Consider the following 22,577-nt stretch of genomic DNA (forward strand, 5'->3'; position numbering starts at 1 on the left):
CCCTCCTCCCTTCTCAAATGACTTCATTTTACCAACCTGTCAAGCAAAACTAAAAATAATGGGTTTGTGTGCAATTACAAGGGGAAGGATGGAAATTTCATTGCACAATGTATTAGGTAACTCATTAGAAAGCAGAAGCTGCATTTTCAAAAGCAGCATGAAATATATCTCCCATGTTTGATTATTTTTTTCTGCAGTTAGGAAAAGAAACTATGCTAAAATTTTAAGGTGCATAGTAATGCTCAAGCTAAAGGAATATGCAAGTAAGATTTCTGTGCGATCAAGTTGATGAAATTTGTTCGTTGCTTCAGTTTCATGAAAGATAAGGAAAAAACTGTTTAGGGCTAGCAACTCACAAATTCAGTGGTAATTTCCACTGAAGCCTGCTAGCCCAGGAGAAGAAGAGGCTCAGCCTCAAGAGTTGCCAATGATTCTAATAAACAGGCAAACTCAAAATCCAAACCCAGGGCAGCTCATTAACTGCTCCTGTAATCATTCTGCCCAGGTCAACTGCTGTTGGATCGAGTGGGGATATGAAATGTCACAGACATATAAAAAGAGGAAAATGACCACATAATTTTTGCATATGCCCAGAAGTATAGGCAAACACTTTCTATTTATTATATGAACATTTTGACTTTCAACTGCTGTGTTTAGGAATGACCAATCTGAGCTGGCTGAAACTAGAAGAAAATCTGCTTCCTTCATGAGGACATCCACAGAGATGGAAAGCTGGCAGTAGGGGTTGGGACTACTAAGGGTCTTTAAGGGTCCTTTCAACTCAATCCAAGGTATGATTCTTTGATTCACAGCATTGGCAGGAAAAACTGACAGCAAAGGGGTAAAAAGAGAAAGGCTCCACCTACACAAGAGTCTACTTTGGGGAGGGAAAAAAAAAAGCTAGGCTGAATTTCAAATTCAAAAAGGATTTCAACTCAATTCAAACAGACTCAGTCCATGACTACTGTTGTGAAGTTCCAGCTAGAGGCCACAGTTCATCAGCTTCAGACTTATGTTATCCAAAACACTAAAACCCTGCTAGCTGACTTCCTCTCTTATCCCAGCCACTACAACTGCTAGCTCGCAGCTACCCACTTTACCCACTAGCTGGGTCTATGGAGGGCCAGCTGTTGGTGATGGCTACAGAAAATTCTTCTCACAGCCCATTTTTAACTTGTAATTTCACATACCCTCCACCTGTTGTCTGTACCACAGGTTTCCCAGTAAGCTGAGTTCTTGCTACCTGCCCTGCAAGACAATAAGTTATTTTTTGACCACTCTAATATTTCATGCCTAGGTATAATAGCTATGTAGTACCGACTAAACATTTATGCTTCTGCACATGGACCCAGAAACAGATATTCACCATTCTCTAGCTTTGCACATATGAATGTTTTCCAACCTCCATCCTCCCCAAAAGTTATTTGCAATTACAATTCAGGCAGGTCTCCCAAATGCTTAACAGCAACAGTATTTTATTCTGCAGAAACAAAAAGGCCACCCAACAAATACACTTGTGATATGAATCCAAGTCCTCAGTTAACAGCTGGGAAGTGGACACAACCTGACAGGCAACATTTAAGTGAGGAAACAATGCCAGGAGAAACCAGATTCTCAAAATTTGCCTTATTTTTACATAGCAGAAATAGCAGGACTCTGTATTCATTTTCATATCTTTATTCATTCAACAATGGAGAAGGGGAAAGGCAGAAGACTAAATACATAAGACATGAAGATAAACTAAAATTATTTAGGAGCACAATTTGAGAAGATAACAAAACAGCATTTAAAAAAATAATATTCACAGGCATCAGTAGCAAGAAACTGGAGCATGAGGTGGGAGAAAGGTATGTAAACTCAACAGCAAAGAACAAAAAGCCATACCTGCAAGTCATAAATCTATAAGCCTATTCTAATGACACATGTAGATTTAAATTCAAATTATCAGAGACACTTATCTGTCAAAATAAAGTGGAAATAGAAAGTGAATAAATAACCTCCAGAACCTTTCTGCCCCACTGTCTTGGGGTGACACCCACCCACATCAATAACTCAACCTTATCACAACAACTTTTTCTTTAGAGGTGCCATCATATACTTGTGATCAGTTGTGCTTGGAGCACCACTTACCAGAGAGACACACATGAGACAGTAGCAAGAAGCAGTGTTCAAAATTTAGTCCTTAGATGATGCCTTTTTGGTCTCATCATCAATCTTCAGCAAATTGACACAGCCTGAATATAATGAGCTTTTCCAAATGCTTTTTAACCCCAATAGAAGGGCTGTCTTTCCATGTTTATGACCCTGATGCCTCAGAAGGGAACTTTTCCAGGAAAGCTACTTCTAGTGGAAATGTCAAAATAATTGAGAAGAGAAATAAGGATTAGTTGCCACCCTATGGAATGAGAGCACATCTGCATTGATAAAACCATTTATATTATACTCTGGGTAGAAATGGAAGATAAGCAATGGGCCCTTTAAAATAGGTTCTTCAAAAAAGAGAATGTTAAAAGACACCTAGGAAGAGTCCAGGTATTAAAGCAAGCACAACACAAGATTTAAGTTTTGTGCATTCAAGTCATTATACTACAGCAAGTAACCAAACCTAATGACTACAAAAAATTAGTGACAGAATCCAAACAACTCTCCCTCCCAGGAAAACTCCATTAACCCAGTCATTTAACACCACCGTGCTTCAGCACACGGGTAAAAAGGTGACAGTGTCATGACAAGGCATTTTCCAATGTGTGTTTAATTCCAGACTGCCCTCTGGTCATCAAATAGACTGAGCAGTACCAGAGACAGGAGACTGCACTAGCTGAACGTACTCCCCGTTTGGGTTGGCCTTTTCTCTGCTTTCCCTTTTCGGAGGTAATAGCCTTCCTGCACTATAATGGCTCCATGCATCAGTTACTGCATTCTTGTGGTAAATAGAGAACAGTCACAACAGGTGGCTTTTACAAAGATGAAGCTGTTAAATGCTGCTTAATTCTACTTAATTCAATATATTCATTGCCCCAAATAAGCAAGTGATAGCAGCAATGTTATAATTTCCATTCAGTTTCTAGATTCCCCAACAGAGCCTAGGAAAAACAAAAAGCTTGGAAAAATCTGTGGCTTGGCTTTGGCAAAACTTATATCCACATACTTCCTATAAAACCAACATTGAGTGTTGACAGCAAAGAGCCTTTACATTATCTCTATACTGGCAGAGATAAATACACTAAATACAAGGCTTAGCCACAAAAGCACATTCCTGCCTCCCTCAGTAATAAGTTAATTTCTTATAACTCTTTAAATCATTACTAAATATTTCATACAACGCAGTACACGCTCTTGGGATGGGGCATGTCAGGGCAATCCACAACTCATTCTTGAAATTTAGCACCTGCCCAAAAGCACTGCGTTGGTTTACCTAATTCTGATCATATGATGGAAAAATAGACACATATTGAATATATTTTATTCTTCTTGGTTTTTTCCCCCCCGCAGTCTGACACTGAAGAATCCCCAGGACTATTCTAGATTCTATTCCTCTTTCCTACAGAAACCTCCTGGTATGTCCTGGATCCTCCTGCAGTCTGCAAGTCTCCATCTCTGCTGTTGCAAATAAAAGATTTTCTCAACATTGGAAAGAATCTCTTACTGTTTCATTATGTTCCTACTAGGATTTCCATGTATTTTCAAAGTGAAGGTAAAATAACCTATGTTCCTCTTGCTGCTTCCTGCATAACCTTCTGGAGACTCAGCCACTCCTCTGTTCTGCATTGCCAGGAAACTTGCTGAGGGCATGCTCTGCCCCAACATTAATGAAGACAATAGGTCTAGCCCTGGGGTATGCTGCTAGCTGCTGGCCTCTGATTAGACTTTCTGGGACTGATCTTCCCCCTTGGGCCTGGCCATTAAGCCAGTTTTTTCTCCACTGCACAGTCTGCTCGTTCAGTCTGCACTTGATCAACTTTTCTATGTAAGAATATCAAAATCCCTTGGACCCATATGATCTTGTACGGTTAACAAATACAAAAAGTCAGGTTCTTTTCCTGAAATGTGTGCATCATTAATTAGGTCGTTGACTTTAAAAAACCAAAACGAAACAACCAACCAAAAAACCAACCAAATCTGTCTGTGCTTCAGAATGCTAACTCTCTGTTGCCATGGTCACAAATTACCATAGTAACATTAGATACATCTGTATTTTTAGATTAAAATTGCTTCTCTTTTCATAGAAAATAGATCCAACTGAAAGAAAATACTCATCCTTACCAGGAAATACTACTAAAATTCAGAGTATAAAGTAGAGCAACACCCAGCAATTGGTTAAGTGCAAAAGCAGTGGGGCAAGGGGGGAATCACAAACATTGCTGTTTTCACAGCTGCTTCCTGCAGCTAGAAAATGGTTTGAATGTACAACTACAACAACAAAAAAGTGAGGACAGTTATTCTGTAACACTATTGTCTCAGCAAGCCTCACTGGATAGTAGCTCAATTAGAATGCCCAGAAAGCTTAAATAGACTTTTCAGTCAGAGGTTAACAGCAGTATTATTTCATATTTCTCCATTAGAGCCCCAGCTTGTTTTCCCCCTCATCCCAAGGAGGACCTTCATACACAGGAAATATTGCTGTTCAACTGTCATAATTGAACTAACCGTTATCAGACGTGTCTGCTCGCTCATGTTCAGTGATCTTATGTTATGCTTATACCCTCTGGTGGACAAAAAGGAATTCACAGCCGTCCTTGTGCCGTACTGCCTTTAGATCAGCACTGTGTTAATGGGAACTTTGACATTAAAATGCTGAGTCGAACCCAAGCATCTCTAATTTCTGGACTTCATGTAAGATCCTTCAATCGTCTTTACCTGGTTAGATCTGTCTCAGCTTTCCCCACTTTCTTACTGGGCTGTCATTCAGCCAACACTGTCCCAGACAAAGCTCAGCATGCCTGAATTTAGACTTGAATTCATGGTTGAATGCCAAAATTAAAATTCCATTTATCTCTACGTGGCATTCACAACATTTGAGAAATAATCTAACAGAAGAGCCAGAAATGAGGAGTCCATTAACTCAGTGCTTTCCCAAGTAAGGCAGCAGCATGAACACAGAAGGTTTATATTCAGTACTAGGTTTGATGATCAGGATAATTTCTCTCCATTTTATAGTCACCAAATTTTTTTTACTTCTTTCTTTTTGCTAAGTTAATACGCATTACTTGTGATAAAAACTTAGTTCCCTGGTATGTAAAATTTATATGCTTGCCATCCAGACTTACTTTCCTTCCAAACTTGCTACAAAGACCATGATTGAATTCCCTACCTTTGTAAGTCAGTACAGCAATGTATTCCCACTGCTGCCAGAAAAGCTTTAGTGTTTTACATGGTCTCAGACAGTAGTATATTACAGAAGACTTGAGCTTTTGCTCCTTCAGTGTTCACTTATTTTTGCAGTATTCCCATAAATGTTACTTCTAACGTTATCTGGCTAAATGCAGACAGAATGCCCTTGTCCAAAGGGTCTGCAGTAAGCACGTTTCAGCCAGAATGCACTGCAAGAAAAGGGAAATATATCAACCTATGCTCTTTGCAACAGATGCTCAGATTCCACCTGCGAATCCAGCCTTAGGCCTTGTTGTACAAATTACATGTATTAATCTAGGTCATAGGTTTGAATAACGAAAAAAGGCTAAATTACAGCTCTAATACAGTACATTTCCTGTCTCCACAGTCAGTAAAATGGAAGCCACCCCTTGCTTAAAAAGAGTAAACATCAAAAACATAACCAATTCACAGAAGAACAGAAGCTCAGAAACAGCAAGAAAGCAACAGATTGCTTGCAAGGGCCTTTAGGCAAAGATTATAGGCATATAAACAGCAATGACCTAAATTTACCTGCAAAGTTGCCGAAAAACCCCCCACCAATTTGCCACTGTTTCTTTTTGCTTCATATTATTTTATTTCCCGTTCTCATCAGAAGCAGAGCACTGGAAATTCTGACACTGAATTTTGGGATTCTACAGATAGCTGTATGTATGAGCATACCTAAGTCCAGCATCTGGTTCATCCAAAAACGCAGGCTTTGGCAAGGGGCAGAGGGTCGAATTTCCCAGGCAAACATATCCTCTGAAGCTTCCTGCTAGTGCTTCTCCAGCATAACACATCTATGAAGTGATGAGAGATACTTGGTATTCACCTGGTCCTTCCTGCAGATCAGTTGCTTGCTGAGCTAAAAGTCAAACTTTATTGTTCTGAAGGGATGAAAGTTTGAAGCTCAAGCCCAGTTTAGAAGGCGAGGGGTAGAAGGAAAGGGAGGAGGGAGGGAGAAAGGGAGACAGATTGACTCTAAGAGAGAAATCAGGCTCAAAAAAGAAATCAAGCTCTTATTTGTAGAATGCACAGTTTAAGTGTTGCTCAAGGCTCAGGAAGTTAGCAGTATTTACTGGACAACTCTGTACTATACACAGCTCAATTTTTACTCTAATTCTCACAAGACAGGTTCTTAGCTGCTATGCAGTTACTGTCTCAATTTACTGTTAAAGCCAGCTGTTTTCACAACTTACTCTGCATACCTCTTAAGATCTTTTTTGAGGCCTCTAGGCTTTTTAACAATACCTATAAGGAACATGAGTTATATCCATAGTGTCTTGCAACAGTGCCATATTCCAGATGAAAGGTGACCAGAAAACAATTCTCCTCGGTAACACTAAAGCGCATTTCCATACAGCATATGCATTTCTGCACATATTATCAGCTCTTAAACATTAAACTCAGTAGGTTCCAGAACAGAAAAAGTACACGGGAACTGGCAGTGGGTGGCCCTGACTGAGTCGTGAGGTTGAACCACATGACCCCCAGAGGTCCCTTCCAACTCTTAACACCGCTATGGTTCTACAAGCTCATGTAACTTCAGAATACTTTCTTGTTTTTTCACATATTGGACTTTGCAAGACAACTCAGAAAGCAGCACCACAAGATGCTTCAGCCAGATAGCACATTACAAATTCCTAGTGGCTAAAGCAAGAAAAGCTACAGTACAGACCAGTTACACAGAGATGTCATTCAGCGTCTCCCCAGCAAGCAGTAATGTGACAATACAGTGTTCCCATTAGAATGCATGATAAGAATACAATTTTTTTCCCTAGATTTCTCTCTTAGGGAATAATCCACACTTGCCGGTGTTATATGCAACTTTGGAAGACAGAAAGGAAAAATCAGCTCAATTCAACAGCTGCTCTCAAGCATACAATGACTCTTCACAGTTAACTTGTGAGCCTCCTTAATACAATGCTATGCGTAGATCAGAGAACCAGCAGAGTTCTCCACAGATATCTTACTTTCCTCCTAAGGCACTAAATTTCCTACTGATTAAGATGGCACAGGGTAAATAACCATTTCTGGAATGTTGTGGCTCTCTAGAAATCTTGCTTTTCAAGGAACTATATTGTGAGGGAGTCGTACTTCCAAGAGGGATGTATAAAAGAAAGCCCAGCACTGCAAAACCACAATGAACAGAAATCAATTCACTGAAATGAGGAAAGGTGACACTTCCCCAGAACAAGCTTCACAATTTTAAGAACACCAGCACCCCTCTCTATATATATGCTCTACCTACCAAGAAGATTATTCTAGTTTAAAAGGAATCAGTCCCAGAAATGTAAAGCTGGAGAATCACAAACTCAATTTTAAAAAGTAAGTAATAAAGATGTTTAGGTAAAGTGTAAAGGTTTAAAACCTGACAGTTGTTTTTACCCACCACGGAGGATTACTGCCAAACAAGAAAACATTTTTCCCTTTTCTGCAACAAATCATTACATTTCTCAGACAAGAAACCACATTTCACTATTTTCTTTTCCAACAGCAGAACACTGACTCGTACTACTAGAAAGCATGAAAGTAGAACATTTCTTTTCAAAAGGCAGTCATGGCTTCAATTTTGTATCTCATGGTACAGGTATTTTAGGATAACTTTTAGGCACACAAAGTTTGACACACACATACCATCCTCTTCAGCCCCTACCTTCAAGTATCATTTTCTTTTACTGCATTTCTCTCTGTGGCCAGGCATATTAGGAAAAGGTTCTAAACATTTACTGAACACAACAGGTTCTACTGCTAGGTGAAGATTTAACCAGTCGCTTAATTGCACAATGAAGCCCACAGATGATACTGAAGAGAAACTACATTCCAGCATTTCCTGCTGAAAATACCGAACAGCAGCTGATAAAAGCATTTTATCAAAACAGCACATTCAGCGTTCTCATTAACAAGAGAATTTCTATGCAAGACAGTGCCATCCAATGCAGAACTATATCTAGAAACTCACTAAGAGGTCACGTGGGTGGTGGTAGATCTGCAGTGGCTTTGATCAAGCAAAGCACAATCTAGCAGTTACATGTGTACTAGAAGAAGAAAACAGTATCTATGCTGAGACACCGTTCTTGCTCTGGGTAAGTTCTGCTGCTTGGCATCATCAGCTTCACATCAGCTTGACATCATCATCACACACTATATAATAGTCTTTCACTCTACCGCAGACTCACTCTTGCAACTAAAAGCCAATTCCCCCATGTAAAAAAAACTCAGAGTAAAATTGACCCATATTTACCCGCAAGCTAATGACATCAAGCATCAATGCTAAGTAAAAGCTACTTAGCACAGGACCTAACTCAGGAAGACAAAGATAAATCCGAATGCCAGAACCAAACCTTCAGAAATTCTTCCTGTGCTTCAAAGCAGAAAAGCCACTACAAATAAATGGATTCTGGAGAAGATTCTGGAAAGTCACTCTGTGGAAACCTAGTAATCACAGACTACCACAATGCATGCACGAGGAAAGGGCAAGAAGATCAGCACAAGGGGAGACTTGGCTTCCAAATCAAGTCCCTCACAATGATTTACATAAATAATTTGCTTTGCAAAATTTCAGTTAAAAAAAAAAAAAATCAAGAAACACAGTCATAGACATACTTGGTATATAGAGAATAATGGTTCTCTTGGTCAGTACAGTAAAGTCTAGGACAACAATTCCTCACAACTGGATCTTCCACATAATCATGAAAGATTTTTATCTTTTGTCTGGAGAGAGGAATTTCCTTTGGAAACAGAAAGTATTCCTGTTTCAGGACATACATTTGCATGTGCTAGTAAGACATGAATATGAAGTTTGCTAATAAACTAAAAAAGAACAAAATAATTGGGTTTTTTTTGTGAAACTCAGAACCAAATCAAGGATTTTCTACTGGTTTCTGGATAAGGTCTTATAGATAATTTAGAACAAATACTTCTGACAAGATGCAAGTTTCTAAAATGGTCTGTAAAGATTTAAATTTTTAAAAGCTACAAACAGTAGTAAACCCAACTTAACTGGCTTCCTGAAATAACCGGTCAATTCAACAGCAAACAATTTGCCACCAAGACAATGGGAAACAAAAAATTCAATCCTAATCCTCAACTTTATAAACTTTTGAAAGGCTGTTCTCTGGGACAGAAATACTTGTGGAGCATTAGCTGCAGAAGTGCTTCTATACCTTGTCAACAGCAAAATACTGGGCTCTGTGAAGAATTCACTGTCATTTCAGAGATGTGACAGCTAAAGATGTGGGACACAAACACCTGCATGTAGGAATCAGGTTCCTTTGATAACTAATTTCAGTGAAAATTAAGACCATTCATTCAGACACACGTCTATAATGGTGCACCTTCATTATAGATCTTGACAACAAGAACCCTACTCATAAATATCATAAATTTTCATTGACTCAGCTGGCATGTGTACAGGGGATCTCCCCTTAACAACAATGTTCAAGAGATCAGTAGGGCTTGGCATGATGCAAATTTTCTCTGCAGCACTGCAATTTCACTCCCACAGTACATATTCTACATTCCTTGTAGTTTTCTGTCCCAAGTGTTAAATATTGCTCAAGTCTCAGGACACTGATAAACACGGCAAATATCAGACAGAAAATTTGTGCAAGGGCTGCAGCAGGATAAAGCGAGAGTACTGATTAATCACATTACTGTGCCCTAGTCCCTGCTTTTTATCCCCCATGAAATCCTGAAGTTAGCGGAACTCAGCTGTTAAAAAATCAACTGTTTCAGTTCTCATGTCTTGAGGATTGAATCTCCTAAAGCTGAGAGGTGAGGGCTTCTGAAATTCTTAAGTATGACCACAGACTATTTTGAGACAGATTTTCCCCAGTCATCTGCTAGAATAAAAGAATTTGACTGCAGTAACAAGCAACAAAACGACATGAGTTCAACCACTAAATGGCAAAGCGAGTACGCTTGCCATGGGACTGCATGGGACTCACCTCATTCTGATGCTCTCATAGGAGTCAAAGTGAGCATTAGAACCTGAAATAAAATTCGAGCAGCTTCAAAAAGAGCCAAAATCTTAAAGATGCCAAACTTTCCTTCTCAACAGTAACTCCTACCTACTCCATCATATAATGTGCATGTAATAGCACATTTCCTTTATTAATTTTTCCAGTTATCTCCCTTCACCTTCCAGAAAAAATAAAATAAAAACCAATCTCTTCATCTTCCAGTATGAGTAATGGGAATCTAGCATATACCTCCCATGAGCCAATCCTTTATGTTCAAAAGCACTCAGCATACATCACTTCAGTCACTTTCTCAAAGGGGATGGACACATCAGGTATGGTCCATTCTTAAGGAATATGCCTCATGGTGGGCACTTCTTAACAACACACAGCTGCAGAAGAATACCCAGAGCAAGATAAGACATTTTAGGGAGCCACCCACCCTGTGGAACTCCAGTGTCTAGTATTTTTCCAGCTTCTGTGCAATGGATGTCTCTAACCCTAGTCAGTTCTTCCAGCAAAGAATTCTCAACTAGGGTTATACAGTGGGAATTCCAAAGCAACTGGCTATGTACAGACATATCAGCATTCCCTCCAACAGAGGGATGAAAAGGAGAAAATTCCTGAGGATTTGTATCCTCTACTCTGCTTTCTGAATCCCAGCCTCCCCCTTGCCTTGGAATGAGCTCTATAAAGCAGTATCTGTTATGTACAAGAATCTCAGCTCCCTTCCTTTGGAGAGTTTCCCCATAAAAGTGAAAGGCAAATCCCAGGACAGAGACAGGTGCTGGGGACGGGGAGGTCGCCTTAGGATGACTCGCCAGAAGCAAGAGAGCCAGCAGCTTTCTTCTTAGGGCGGGCTTTTACGCTTCTTACTGGAAGCTGAGGAGAAAGAAAAAGAGGCATCTTAGGCTGGTTTATTTTAACACCTAAGTATCTAACAGAAAGATGCAAGAATGCAGAGTGAAACTAGGACAAAACAACTACAACATGACCCTACTCATGTCATCTGTTGTCTCAAAAGACTATTTAACCATTCCTTTTTTTTCATTGAACAAATCACTCAACATATCCATCAAATAGCAATCAGGAGAAGACATTCTAAAACAGGGTATGTACGGCAGTAAAATCAAAGCCAGCTGTCTAAACTAAAGGTTAAACACAGATATTTCTAACTGGTAACACCTACACTTGCACTGCTCTACTGCTTCTTAACTTCTATCACCAATGCAGCTCTCTAAAAGCTGTAGAAACATCCTGAACTAATTTGCATGCTTTACTTCTGTGTCTTTCATTCTAGATACTGGCAAGAAGAGCATTTATTCATCTATGATGCATTCAGCCCTGGTTGGCAATCTCAGAGATCTCAGTCAAAGACCTCCTACAAGTCCTACATCTGACCCAAAGATCCAACAGTCTGTGCACGAAAATCAATACGCCTGCAAAGGGCTTTATCGGCATTTCTGTATTCACAATAAACAGCATATAAGAGTTCTTTCTGTCTTTTCACAATTCCACTTTGAAAATTCCTCACTAGGAAGCATCAATTCAAATTTTGAGCCTCTTGTTTCCCTGCTCCTGTCTAATATAGTAGACAAGAAAGAAGAGGGGCTCAACTCAGAAATAAGCCATAGGAAGATCTGAGTTAAATTAAAACGCATCTTTGGACATAGATGTCCATCCTTGGAGAAAATCAAAAGCCACCTAGACCTGGTCCTGGGAACTGGCTCTACACGAGCAGTGGGTTTGAACCAGATGAGTTCAGAGATCCCCTCCAACCTCAATTATTCTGTGATTCTCTTACAAGGAGTACTTAAGCACATGCAAAGGTTTCCCATACACTATAAAAACAGGTTAACAGTATAACTTAAAATGATGCTCTAAGAAATTACTTTCCTTCAAATTATTTAATATTTAGCCTGAATAGCTTGACAATGTGAGTCAGTTATATAGCATTCTTTATCTTAGATAAAAATGATAACATTAGAAGTCCAAGCTGAATCAAGCAAATAGGACCCCAGCTTCATAAAAAGGGAAAAGCATTTTATCATGTACAAATCAAACCATAAGAAATACTCAAGTAAGAGTCAAAACCTGGAAAGCAGCACCTCAAAAAGCATTTTCTACAAAACACACCTGAAAACAGCTGAAAAAAATACTGCTAAGCTTAAATGATTCTTGGAGACAACTGCATTTACTTTCGTGTACGGTTTATTTTAATAATAAGAATTAATCTCCCATCTGAATGGCTGTAAATACCTTGGATCATCACACGAACATAAGAAGAAGACAACTGAACAATCACTAGTCACCCAAACTTCAAGACAAAACTCCAGGAATGGGACAGGTGGGGAGTGGTGTTATTCCCAATATCTAATGTGTCAAAGTCAAGAGGATACACAACTGCTGCATTTTAGATTAAGAGAAAGTGACTGTCCTAGGGATAAATGTCACTATTACGTATTCAGACTGTAGCAGGCAGGAGAGAGGACATTGTCAACAAAACATGTTAAAAAAATCTAATGCTCCACCCTTCAACACAAAACCCAAATGAAAGAAAAGCTGGGTTCTGGCTTATGACAGAGGCTTACAGGCATGATAAAAAAGCAAAGCTAGAGAGAAGTATAGCAAGTAGATGACAAGTCCACTGATGTAGGACTCAACTAGCAAAGACAGTCCAACAAAATTTATATATACAGCTTCTAAATGCTGAGACTATGAAGCTGGAGCCTTCCAACCAAGCTCACAAATCAATGTCAGTGCTGGAAATTATCTATACACCACCTCACCTCAGCTTTCACCACCTTTTTAGGAGTTTTGAGACTCTGGGTACGTTTAGGAAGTTTGTCTCCTGCATCTTCATCTGATGGGTCTGTTCTAGTATCTGATGGGGTTCCGTTAGACCGATGTGCCACACTGCTCTCCTCTCCTGAGGAGTAACAGGAAGCTAAGGAACAAGAGAGAAAGTTTTAGCAAATACTTTTAAAGAATCATATGGGGCTTAAAATGGCCCATCCTGAAGGAACTCACGACAGAGAGAAGTCAACCATCCTGAATAACGATAATGGGAAAAGTACAGGGATGTATATTAAATGAGAAGGCTCTAGGGAAGACAGTGCAACTTCTCCCAGATAATCTACAATCTTGTACTCCCTTCTGAGACCCAAGGCTCAGGGGAGCCCTCCTGGCTCACCATGCGAGGTCTCATACAATGGCCCAGCAGGTGCTCTGTACCTGAGTCTTCAATGGTTTCCAGAAGACTCGCCCCAGAGGGGTGCAGCTGTGGATCACGGCTCCGCATATGCACAGTATCTTCATCTCGGATCAGAGTGAGATCCTGCATGCTGAAACTTCGAAGCTTCTCAGACAAAACTCCCTGGCCCTAAGAGGACATAAAAATTGGGGTGAAGGGCACTTCACCAATCTCATCTCACATGGGATCATTCATTCAGAAGAGGAGGAAAGGTGCCCTATTTCCCACAAGGGTACTCTGAAAAAAAGAAGGGAAAATGTATGCTCCCAAGAACAATAACAAAGAGGTTAAAGCAAAATCCACTCCACTCCCCCTCTACTTTTTCTAAGACAAATGATGAGATTAGCTGCAGGGCAAACTGGAAGGAAAGAAAAGTAGGTTGGTGCCAAACAAATACTAGTATCCCTAACAGACCCACAGCACTAACTGCTGGTACACAAAAATAAACTGCTGGAGAATTCCTGAATGTTACAGAAGGCGTTGCATTACCTTTGCAGCTGCAGTAACTGCTGCATTGGCAGCAAGGTTTAACCCTCTCTTGCCAACTCGCATCATGGTTTCATAGCTCTTGTCACAAGCCTGAGTAATGTATTCATCAATTTCCTAGGAATGCAACATGGAACATGGCATTTAGCTCCTCATTACAAACATGATCAAAGTCTCCCCATCATCACCCTTAAAAACACAAAGCTCATCTGGACACTTTTTTTTCAGGCTACTAGCATCCGGTGTCATTGATCACATAACTCGAGTTTCTCTGCTAATTACAGAAAGCATCTAAACGCAACTTTAAATTACAGTATGCTATTTCCAAATTGTAACAACTGAAACAAAGCAGTTACTTATACTGACAATGTGAAAAAAACAGACTGGCTACAGAACATGCTGCTCCTATCGTGATTCAAAAGGCTTAACTACTCACAGTAACTGTAAGGGCTCATGACACTGGGTTAGCCAAACATGCTTTCTAAGCATTAGGCAAACTATTGGCTACATTACAAACTTCAGTAAGCTGCAGTATGACATCACTGTCAGACACAGAATCATTCCACATTCACTAAGGTCAGCACAAGCAAGATTCACCGATTTCAGTTTTTATTGTGGCGTAACTGAATTAGAAGTCAGTCAGTTCCCAGACAGGTCAGTATCTTCCAACAACAAGCAAGTACCTTCTCCTTATTGGAGAGCGTTGGGTGCACAAACTTCCTGTAGAGGACACTGGAGCCCTTGGTGTAAGGGGAGAGCAGCCAAATCACAAATGCGATTTTCAGCTCGAAATAAAAAGGAAACCTGAGAGAAAGAGGAAAGAAAAAAAAAAAGAAGAGGAGAGAGAAAGATGGAGAACTGGAATCAAGATCAGCACAGAGACAGATGGAGATAACTAGCAGAGAGCAGCACAGGCAGAAAGAGTGTAGGCAAGGTAAAGGCTCAGAAACAAGAGAATCAACTATTCGGGTCAGAAAAGCAGAACCCTTTTTAAAGTCCTAGGACATACCTTCTTTGAGTATCATTTAGTCTTTCATCCATAGCCATGAAAACTTCATAAACAGGGCATCTCTCAGCCCTGCAAACACACCAAATTACAATCTGATAGCTACTCTCATCATTCTGAAGTTTCGTCAGAGAGCATCCAGTGGATGTTAGTATTACATTCGCTTCCATTCTCAATTTCCAAAATTTTCAACTGTTTGTCTTAATAATGTCACGTTCCTGCTAAGGCTGATGGCTGTTTCTGAAACTTCCAGTAGGTACTCCTCAGATAAGACACAAAAGCAGGGCCAGTGCAGATGAGAAAGAGCAGGCAGGACGTAAGCCTGTCATCTCCAACCCTTACACAATGAAGTCTGGGAAGATACAGTAGCAGAGATTGAAACAAGTGAATGCAAATTCTCTAGTGACTCAGTAAGAAGAATCTTCAGGAGTCCTTTTCAAGTATGTGAACAAGCTAAAATTCTTGTACTTTTTTGATCTTTTTCTGCTTTTCAAATTTTATGCAGGTAGAAACAAAGCTGCTGAGCACTTTTGTAAGGCATGTGTAGTCATTTCATGATTCTTTAGAAAATGAAACTCTTGACTAACATTGTTTCAAAGATGTATGCAAAGCTCAAGCACTAAAGCAATGAGGCAACTGAAGATATTTTGTTTCAAAGCTTCAGTTGAAGCCACATAAAAGGCTGTCAAAGCAAAATAGATCCCTTCCTTCTACCATTTTTTAAGGTGTCTTTTAGACCATCATTTTTCAAACTGTACCAGTTCACATTAACAGCTTCTCAAAAATATTTCAAGTTATGAATGGATGAAGATCCTTTTACAGATACTGTGCATTTACCCTAACTTTGCAAGCAAAGGAGTGGAAACAGCTAAGATAGCCGCTACTACCCACAATACTTAGAAACCTGCCGACTCTTCACAGGGATTGAAAACTCCTAAAGGGGAGAGAGTTTATTCTTAGCATCCTAACACTTCTCCTCTCTGCTTAAAAAAAGGCAAAAAAACCAAAACAAAGATACAGCAACAACAACAAAAAAGTCCCCAATGTGCCACCAAGGAACTCACCAAGAAAGAACAATGTCTGTGAGTGTTTCTGCAGTGGTGAAAAAGGCAAACACAATCCAGTACATCATCCACTTCACCTGCAAAAGAGCAGTCACTCAATGGACATACATCAGAACCATCAGAAAAAAAAGTGAAATGTCCTCAGTATAAATGACTCATCTCCACACATGAGGACGGATTCAAAAAGAAGGCATATATAATCTGTAATGGAGAGGGCCACATACTAAATGGTACATTTTAGTCTGAGAAAACACATAGGATTACTGTGCTCTAAATAGATAAACACAGACAGATGCATTATTGAATGCATGCCCTGTAGCAACATTATGATGCAACAGTGTTAAGGTCCCAAATGACCTATCCAAAAAGATTTATCAGTTAACTTTAAGAAGTTACACTCTCCCATATATTATGAATACAGTAAAAGATATATATACACACACATATATGTAAAAGTTTAAGTTTCAACTGCAGCCCTGTATTTTCCTGATGTAAAGTTTTCCTAAGGAAAAAAGAAAAACAACAAACCAAGAAACATATTATTTTGCTCTAACTCATTAATAAGCATTCTTTGCCTTAATCATTACTCCCAGAAATTACACAAGCAATTCATTTTTCTTTTTAAATAAGGGCTCACTGAGAGAGGTAAAAAAGCAAAGAACATGCCACATCAACCTAATCTTCTTGTTTAAGGTTTAGAGTATACGTATGTACTATTATGGCACATTTGTATGCCTATCATCTACCTCTCTACCACCTCACACCTTTATCTGGGGCAGTATTTCTTTCAAAGCACAAAATAATTCCCCCTAACAAACACACATGCACACTCTGCTGTTTTGGTAACTGGTTTCTCAGCTACAAGCCACTTACTCCTCAAGAGGAGTCAGCTGAATTATAAGGAAGATTGCTAGTTTTCTATACTGTTGAGAATTAAAAATAAGCATAAGTAGCAGATAAATGAAGAGGACACCTTAATTAAAAACAATTTAACACTCTGTGTCACCAAGAATGGGAAAAAAGAACTAAACTGAATCAGGGAAATGCCACATATTAAATCCACACATTAATCCATATATTAAAATTACATGAACAATTATGTTCATATAATAATGACATGTTGACAATCCTCATTACAGCAAATACTATAAAAGCAGGTATTTCCCCAAACTTGCATGTGTTGGAAAATTTGGTGATTTGTTCTTGAAAGACCCTCCACAAATTTCTCATAAAAGAAAATTAATCTGCCTCCAGCTGCTCTAACACAGTGAACAGTTTAGAAGGTAATTTGGACTACTAAACATTATTTCCACTTTATTGTAAGCTTTCTTTTTCAGAACAGAAAATAGCAAAATTTGTATTGTATGGCTCTCTCCTGCCTTTTTTTTTTCTTGTATTATCAGTTTGGACAAGACCAGGTGTCATTTAGCTGATCTAAAGCAACTTTTCGAAACAAACGATTAAGTCCTCGGTGCAGCAACATGAACCAGCTCTTGTATGAAAAAGTGTGTGAATAATGATAAATCTAAGTTTGCAAAAAGGGATCCAAAAGGGTGAGAGATTTCAGAGAAGCTCAACAGCAGTAAATCTTACTTCAGCATTAGGCAAAATGAAGGTAATAATAATAATAATAATAGCAATTAGCAAATACCTACATATATGTAACAAAATCAAGATTATGGGGTTTTTTCAGAAAAAAAAAATTCACAAGTGTAGCAGAAGTCTTAGGTTTCCATAAGCCTGCGCTAGCTATAGTGCTTTCCTTACAGGGCAGAGTATATGAAGTTTCTAAATAGTTTCTAACAGGTCTAAACGAACACTTAAAGAAACAAAATTGTCAAGGATAAAAAGGAAGGGACTATTGAGGATTAACAGTTGGTTAAAAAGAAAGAAACAAAGGATAAAATAAATGGCCACTTCTCACAATGAGGAAAGTTACCAGTGGAATCCCACAGGAATCAGTGTTGAGATCTGTGCTGCTCATCTTCATGAAACATCTGGAAAAGGTTGTGAATAGTAAAATGACAAACTGTGCAGAAGATACTTTTCTATCCAAGAGATTAGGTAGGAGTTGATTAAAGAATTAAAAAAGAGGATCTTGACTGATCTTCAGTTGACATTTTGTCTCTAAATGGGCTTAATTATAAAGCAATGAACTTACAGTGTCTGCTTTTTCTTAGTGAAAACTATTGCATTTACATACATTAGCAGATGTCACTCAAAAGGGGTCACTGTAAGCAGCCTGAGTGTAAGCTTAGTGCTCATTTTTCACTCTGCTAACAGAATGCTCAGGAGTATGAACTGAGAACAGAAAACATTGTTTCGTTACTGCTTAAAGAAACTTCATGTTGATATCTTTGATACTGGACGCAGGTCTCTTGCCTCAGTCTCCTTCTGTCAGCCTTCACTCTATGCTCTAAAGCCAAAGAAAAAAAGAAGTATAGCTCTTAAATAAACCAGAAGGATCCAACTTCTAGTTCTAGAAGTCCCTGCAGATGACCAGAAACTAAAAGAGCAGAAAGCAGATGGGAAGAAGCACTATTTTTTTTTTTCTTGTGACAGATTACAAACACCTTCCAAAACTGAGGGTTAAATGAGGCTGCATTTTTTTTTTCAATCCACTAAAAGGAGTCAGGTCTTTGCTGCTCAACCTGATGATCGCCAGGTTCAGTTAATGGCACATATATAGTGTCCCCAGCTTGTGCCAAGAACCTAAATGAATTCAGCAAGTGCAAAAGCATAACTGGAATGTAGACTTGACCAAAGCTGAAGATGACAGGTAAAAAGAAAGAAATTGCTTTTAGGACAATCTGAGCTACTAGAAGCAGTTTGCTGCAACTGCTCAAGGGCTCATCCTGAATTTTTATCATGGTGGTAGAGAAGAGTAAATTTGCACTGTATTCTAATGCCACTGATGGACTGTTTGTGGTAGCTTGGTCTGTCAACTCAAGCTTCAATACACCACTTTAGCACAGATACACCTGTAAGACTTTTCTCCACCACCAAAGCCTAATCAGTGTTGGTTCTTAAGCACTATGACCTAGCAGTGGTACATAAAACAGCTGGCTTTGCAAATGGGCAGTATAGCATTCAAGTTTTCTGACTTTTCACATGAAGAACAGTTTGAACAGATATTGGCCCCTTCTGCGATGTTTTTCCCCCATCTTTCCACTTGTGTTGAGAAGGAAGAAGTGCTTCAAATGTAAGTGAATTAGGCAGATGGGAGTCCAACATCTAACTGCTTATTTCTGATGCAGTCCTCTCAAGAAGAAATAATTAATATGTTAGTTTTAGCAGTTCAAATACATTTTCTTGAATCACTCCAGCAATTTCACTGAAACTAAAAACAAGATTATATTTTCTGCTGCAGCAATCCAGACTATCTACTTCAGGAAACCTATACTGCTGAATCACTAAACAAAACCCAAAAATTAATGCCACGCTTTTCCACATCAGCCCTAGTGGAGCTTACAACCAAGCCATCAGTTGATTTTATTGTTAAGACAACCTCATGATACTCAAGCACTTAATCTCATTTCTGCTTGTGGATGCCTCATCCCTGGAAGTGTTCAAGGCCAGGCTGGTCAGGCTTTGGAGCAACCTGGTCTTGTGGAAGGTGTCCCTGACCACAGCAGGGGATTGGAATAGACGCACTTTAAGGGCCTTTCCAACTCAAACCATTCCGTGATGCTGTGATTTTTCACCAGCAGATTAAGTAAGTCTTGCAGCTGCTCAGGTAACGCTCACCAAAAGAAAATCGGATCAATAAACATTTACATTCTGCAAAGAAATAAAGCATTTATGTACCTCAACAGCACCTACCCACAGAAAATAAGCAGGTAAAGAATGCCAGTTGTTTTTAAAAAATGAGGGTTTGAGGGTTTTTTCTCACAACAAGTTCTCAATAAAAAGATTTGAAACTCTGAAATCTGTCTTCAAGTTCAGATTCTGTAACCGGATAAAATCATTCTGTTACTGACATTCATGAAACAGAATAAAATTCCAGGTAAAAAATACACATTTTATGCAACAAATAAAGGTCACTGGCAACTGAAATAAAAGAAGCAAGGAATGCCAGAGAAGACAATAGTAATATGATACCACTTAATACATAACTTCAAAGGTAATTATGAAGTCACAGGATCACGTGATTCAGATAGTTTCTTTTGTGCTTTTGTTTTGCATTTCTAATATTACTACTAATAAACTTTAAAGTTTAGTAAGGCTCATCAAGACTGTCTCTTTAATACTCAAAACAATTTATTAGTTATCAGTGCCTCCTGAACATTCACATTTCAACTTCTCTGCTGAGGCCAGTATTGAAACAAAAACGAAAATCAAACACTTCAGGCCAGATCCTGCAGTTTGTAAAGCTGTCCATTATGAGCGAGACTCTCAGGCCAGTTGGTGTCTCCTTAAAAACCTGTGGGCTGAATTTTCAGCCAATGCACAGGAAGGGTCTAGTCAATGCTAGAGAGCTGAAGCAGCATAAGCCAAAAGAAGACTATATCCCACAACATTTATTACTGACATGTAATTTTGTAAGGATCAAACAGAGACAGCTGAAGGAAGTCTCAGACTGCATCATAAAGTAATACTGACAGATTATATCCTATTCACGCATATTACTTCTACATCACATTATTCTTTGCTCTACGTAAATGGAAATTCATCCCACCCATAAGAGAAATAGGTCTTGTCTCAACTGATCCACTTAGAGCGTCCCTTCTGTAAGAAGGCAACACACCACATCGCAAAAAAAAAATTGGTGTTTTAAATACGGTAATTGTAACAACGGTGTAGAGAGAGAGAGAGAAACGGTTCCAGAGGGGAAAGAGAATGAAGTTTTGACCAACATAAAACACTGATCACAAGCAAAGTTGATAGGCAGCCACAAACCAAGCAAGATTATTCAGCCCTTTGGAAGAAAACAAAAGTAGTACTGAAAAAGCAGTAAAGGACGCAAAGTACGAATAAAGTTACAAGAAAGAACTTGTCCTGGACTTTTATAAGCTTCCAGATTGCAGTGTTTCCCCCACTTTCCCTTCCTCACTCAGCATCTCCTGAGAAAAAACAGCCCACGTTTACGGTTTGAAACCTCCCATTTCAGTAAGCACCCTTCCTTGGCAGCTCTTCCAGAGACCACTGGAGCTGCTGCTCCGGAGGCCTGGCTGACCCGAGCCCCTGCGGAGCCGGGGCGCCATCGCCCCGGGGACAGGCCGGGGGCTTCCGAGGCGGCCGCGAAGGACGGGGCGGGCGCTGCGCCGGCACGGCAAGCCCGTACTCACATATTCCTTTACGTTTTTCGTCTTCACGGCCTTGTAGGAGGAGTACGCGGGGTAGAGGGTGCCGAAGATCAGCCTACGAGAAGAACAGACCCCTCAGCGCCTCGCGGCACACCGCCCCGCCCCCGGCCGCAGTGGCGGGCACTCCCCCCCCGGGATGCCGGTGCCGGCGTGATGCCGGTCTCCGGGCGGGGCTCAGCCGCCCTCACCACGGCACCGCCCGTGGGCCGCCGCAGCCCGCGCGGACCCGCCCGTCCGCGGCCGCAGCCATCCGCAAGGGCGCCCGCCCCCCAGCCGCCCCTTCCCGGGGCGCGGGGTCCCGCGGAGCAGCACCGACGCCACCGCCAGAGCCCCGCTCTGGGCCGCGGTCCCCGAGGCGCACCACCGGGGAAGGGCCCTGCGCAGCGGCCCGCGCCTCCCCGCGCCCCGGCCGCACGCACTCACACCACGAGGCGAGAGATTATCCAAGAGACCATGGCGGCGCCGGGCGCGGCTCAGGGTTGAGCAGCTGCGGGAGGCGGCTCTTAAAGGGCAGGTTCCTGCAGCAAGCGCAGCTCCGCCCCGTGTGCTCGGATGGGAGGAGCCGACGCGGCGGAGGGAGAGGCCACAGGGCCCCCAGCATCCCGCCCCGCTGCGGAACCCTGGCGGGTCGAGCTGTCCGCCCCCCCGCCGGGGGGAAGCCCCGCGTTCGCTTGCACCAGGTCGGGAGGTGCGGCGGGAACCCGGCAACGGAGCCCCGCCAGCGGAGCGGCAGCAGTGAGGCGGACAAGTGCCGTTGCTGGAACGATAGCAGAGAAGCAATATGCGCAACGTGAGGAAAATGACAGGACGGTGCTGAAGTGAGATCACGGGCACTTGGGAAGACAGAGTAATAGAGACCACAGAAGAAGCCATCTTCCCTCCAGTTGCGTCGTCCAGGGAAGTCCAGACAACAGCTGTTACACGCTGCAAACAGGATACAGAGTTCAACGGCTCCAAGTTTCACCCAAAACCGGATGCAAAACAAAACTCAACTTGCCGATACTGACGTTTGCGTTATCAAACCAGAAGAATGATGGCTGTTACTTGTAGTTTCCAGGTTATTTCAGTGTTGCCAGATACTCTTCCTCGAAATGTCAGTTGAGAGGTCAAGGATTACTTTGTTAACTACACAAACAAGGCTGAACAGTG

At 40.7% G+C, this 22,577-nt stretch overlaps 1 protein-coding gene across 6 annotated transcripts; it reads right to left on the reverse strand.

Moving 5' to 3' along the window:
- Positions 1 to 1,661: 1,661 nt before the first annotated feature.
- On the reverse strand, positions 1,662 to 22,554 carry REEP2 (receptor accessory protein 2). 6 transcript variants are annotated; one of them, XM_042016082.1, is made up of 9 exons: positions 21,852 to 21,866; positions 21,411 to 21,483; positions 18,062 to 18,119; positions 16,123 to 16,199; positions 14,736 to 14,856; positions 14,056 to 14,169; positions 13,548 to 13,695; positions 13,103 to 13,260; positions 1,662 to 11,195 (listed from the first exon to the last, which is right to left on the reverse strand). In XM_042016082.1, exons 3-9 carry the CDS (start codon positions 18,110 to 18,112, stop codon positions 11,121 to 11,123), a joined length of 744 nt encoding a protein of 247 aa, XP_041872016.1. In that variant the 5' UTR covers positions 18,113 to 18,119; positions 21,411 to 21,483; positions 21,852 to 21,866; the 3' UTR covers positions 1,662 to 11,120. The 6 variants fall into 6 exon arrangements, with proteins under 6 accessions (XP_041872016.1, XP_041872015.1, XP_041872013.1 ...); XM_042016081.1 differs by having other exon boundaries at positions 18,047 to 18,119; XM_042016079.1 differs by lacking the exon at positions 18,062 to 18,119 and having other exon boundaries at positions 21,852 to 21,965.
- Positions 22,555 to 22,577: the final 23 nt, after the last annotated feature.

The sequence above is a fragment of the Corvus kubaryi genome, unplaced genomic scaffold (genome assembly GCF_017639235.1).
Source record: "Corvus kubaryi isolate FWS band 111438036 unplaced genomic scaffold, C.kubaryi_AGA036_p1.0 split3-37374, whole genome shotgun sequence".
NCBI lineage: Eukaryota > Metazoa > Chordata > Aves > Passeriformes > Corvidae > Corvus > Corvus kubaryi.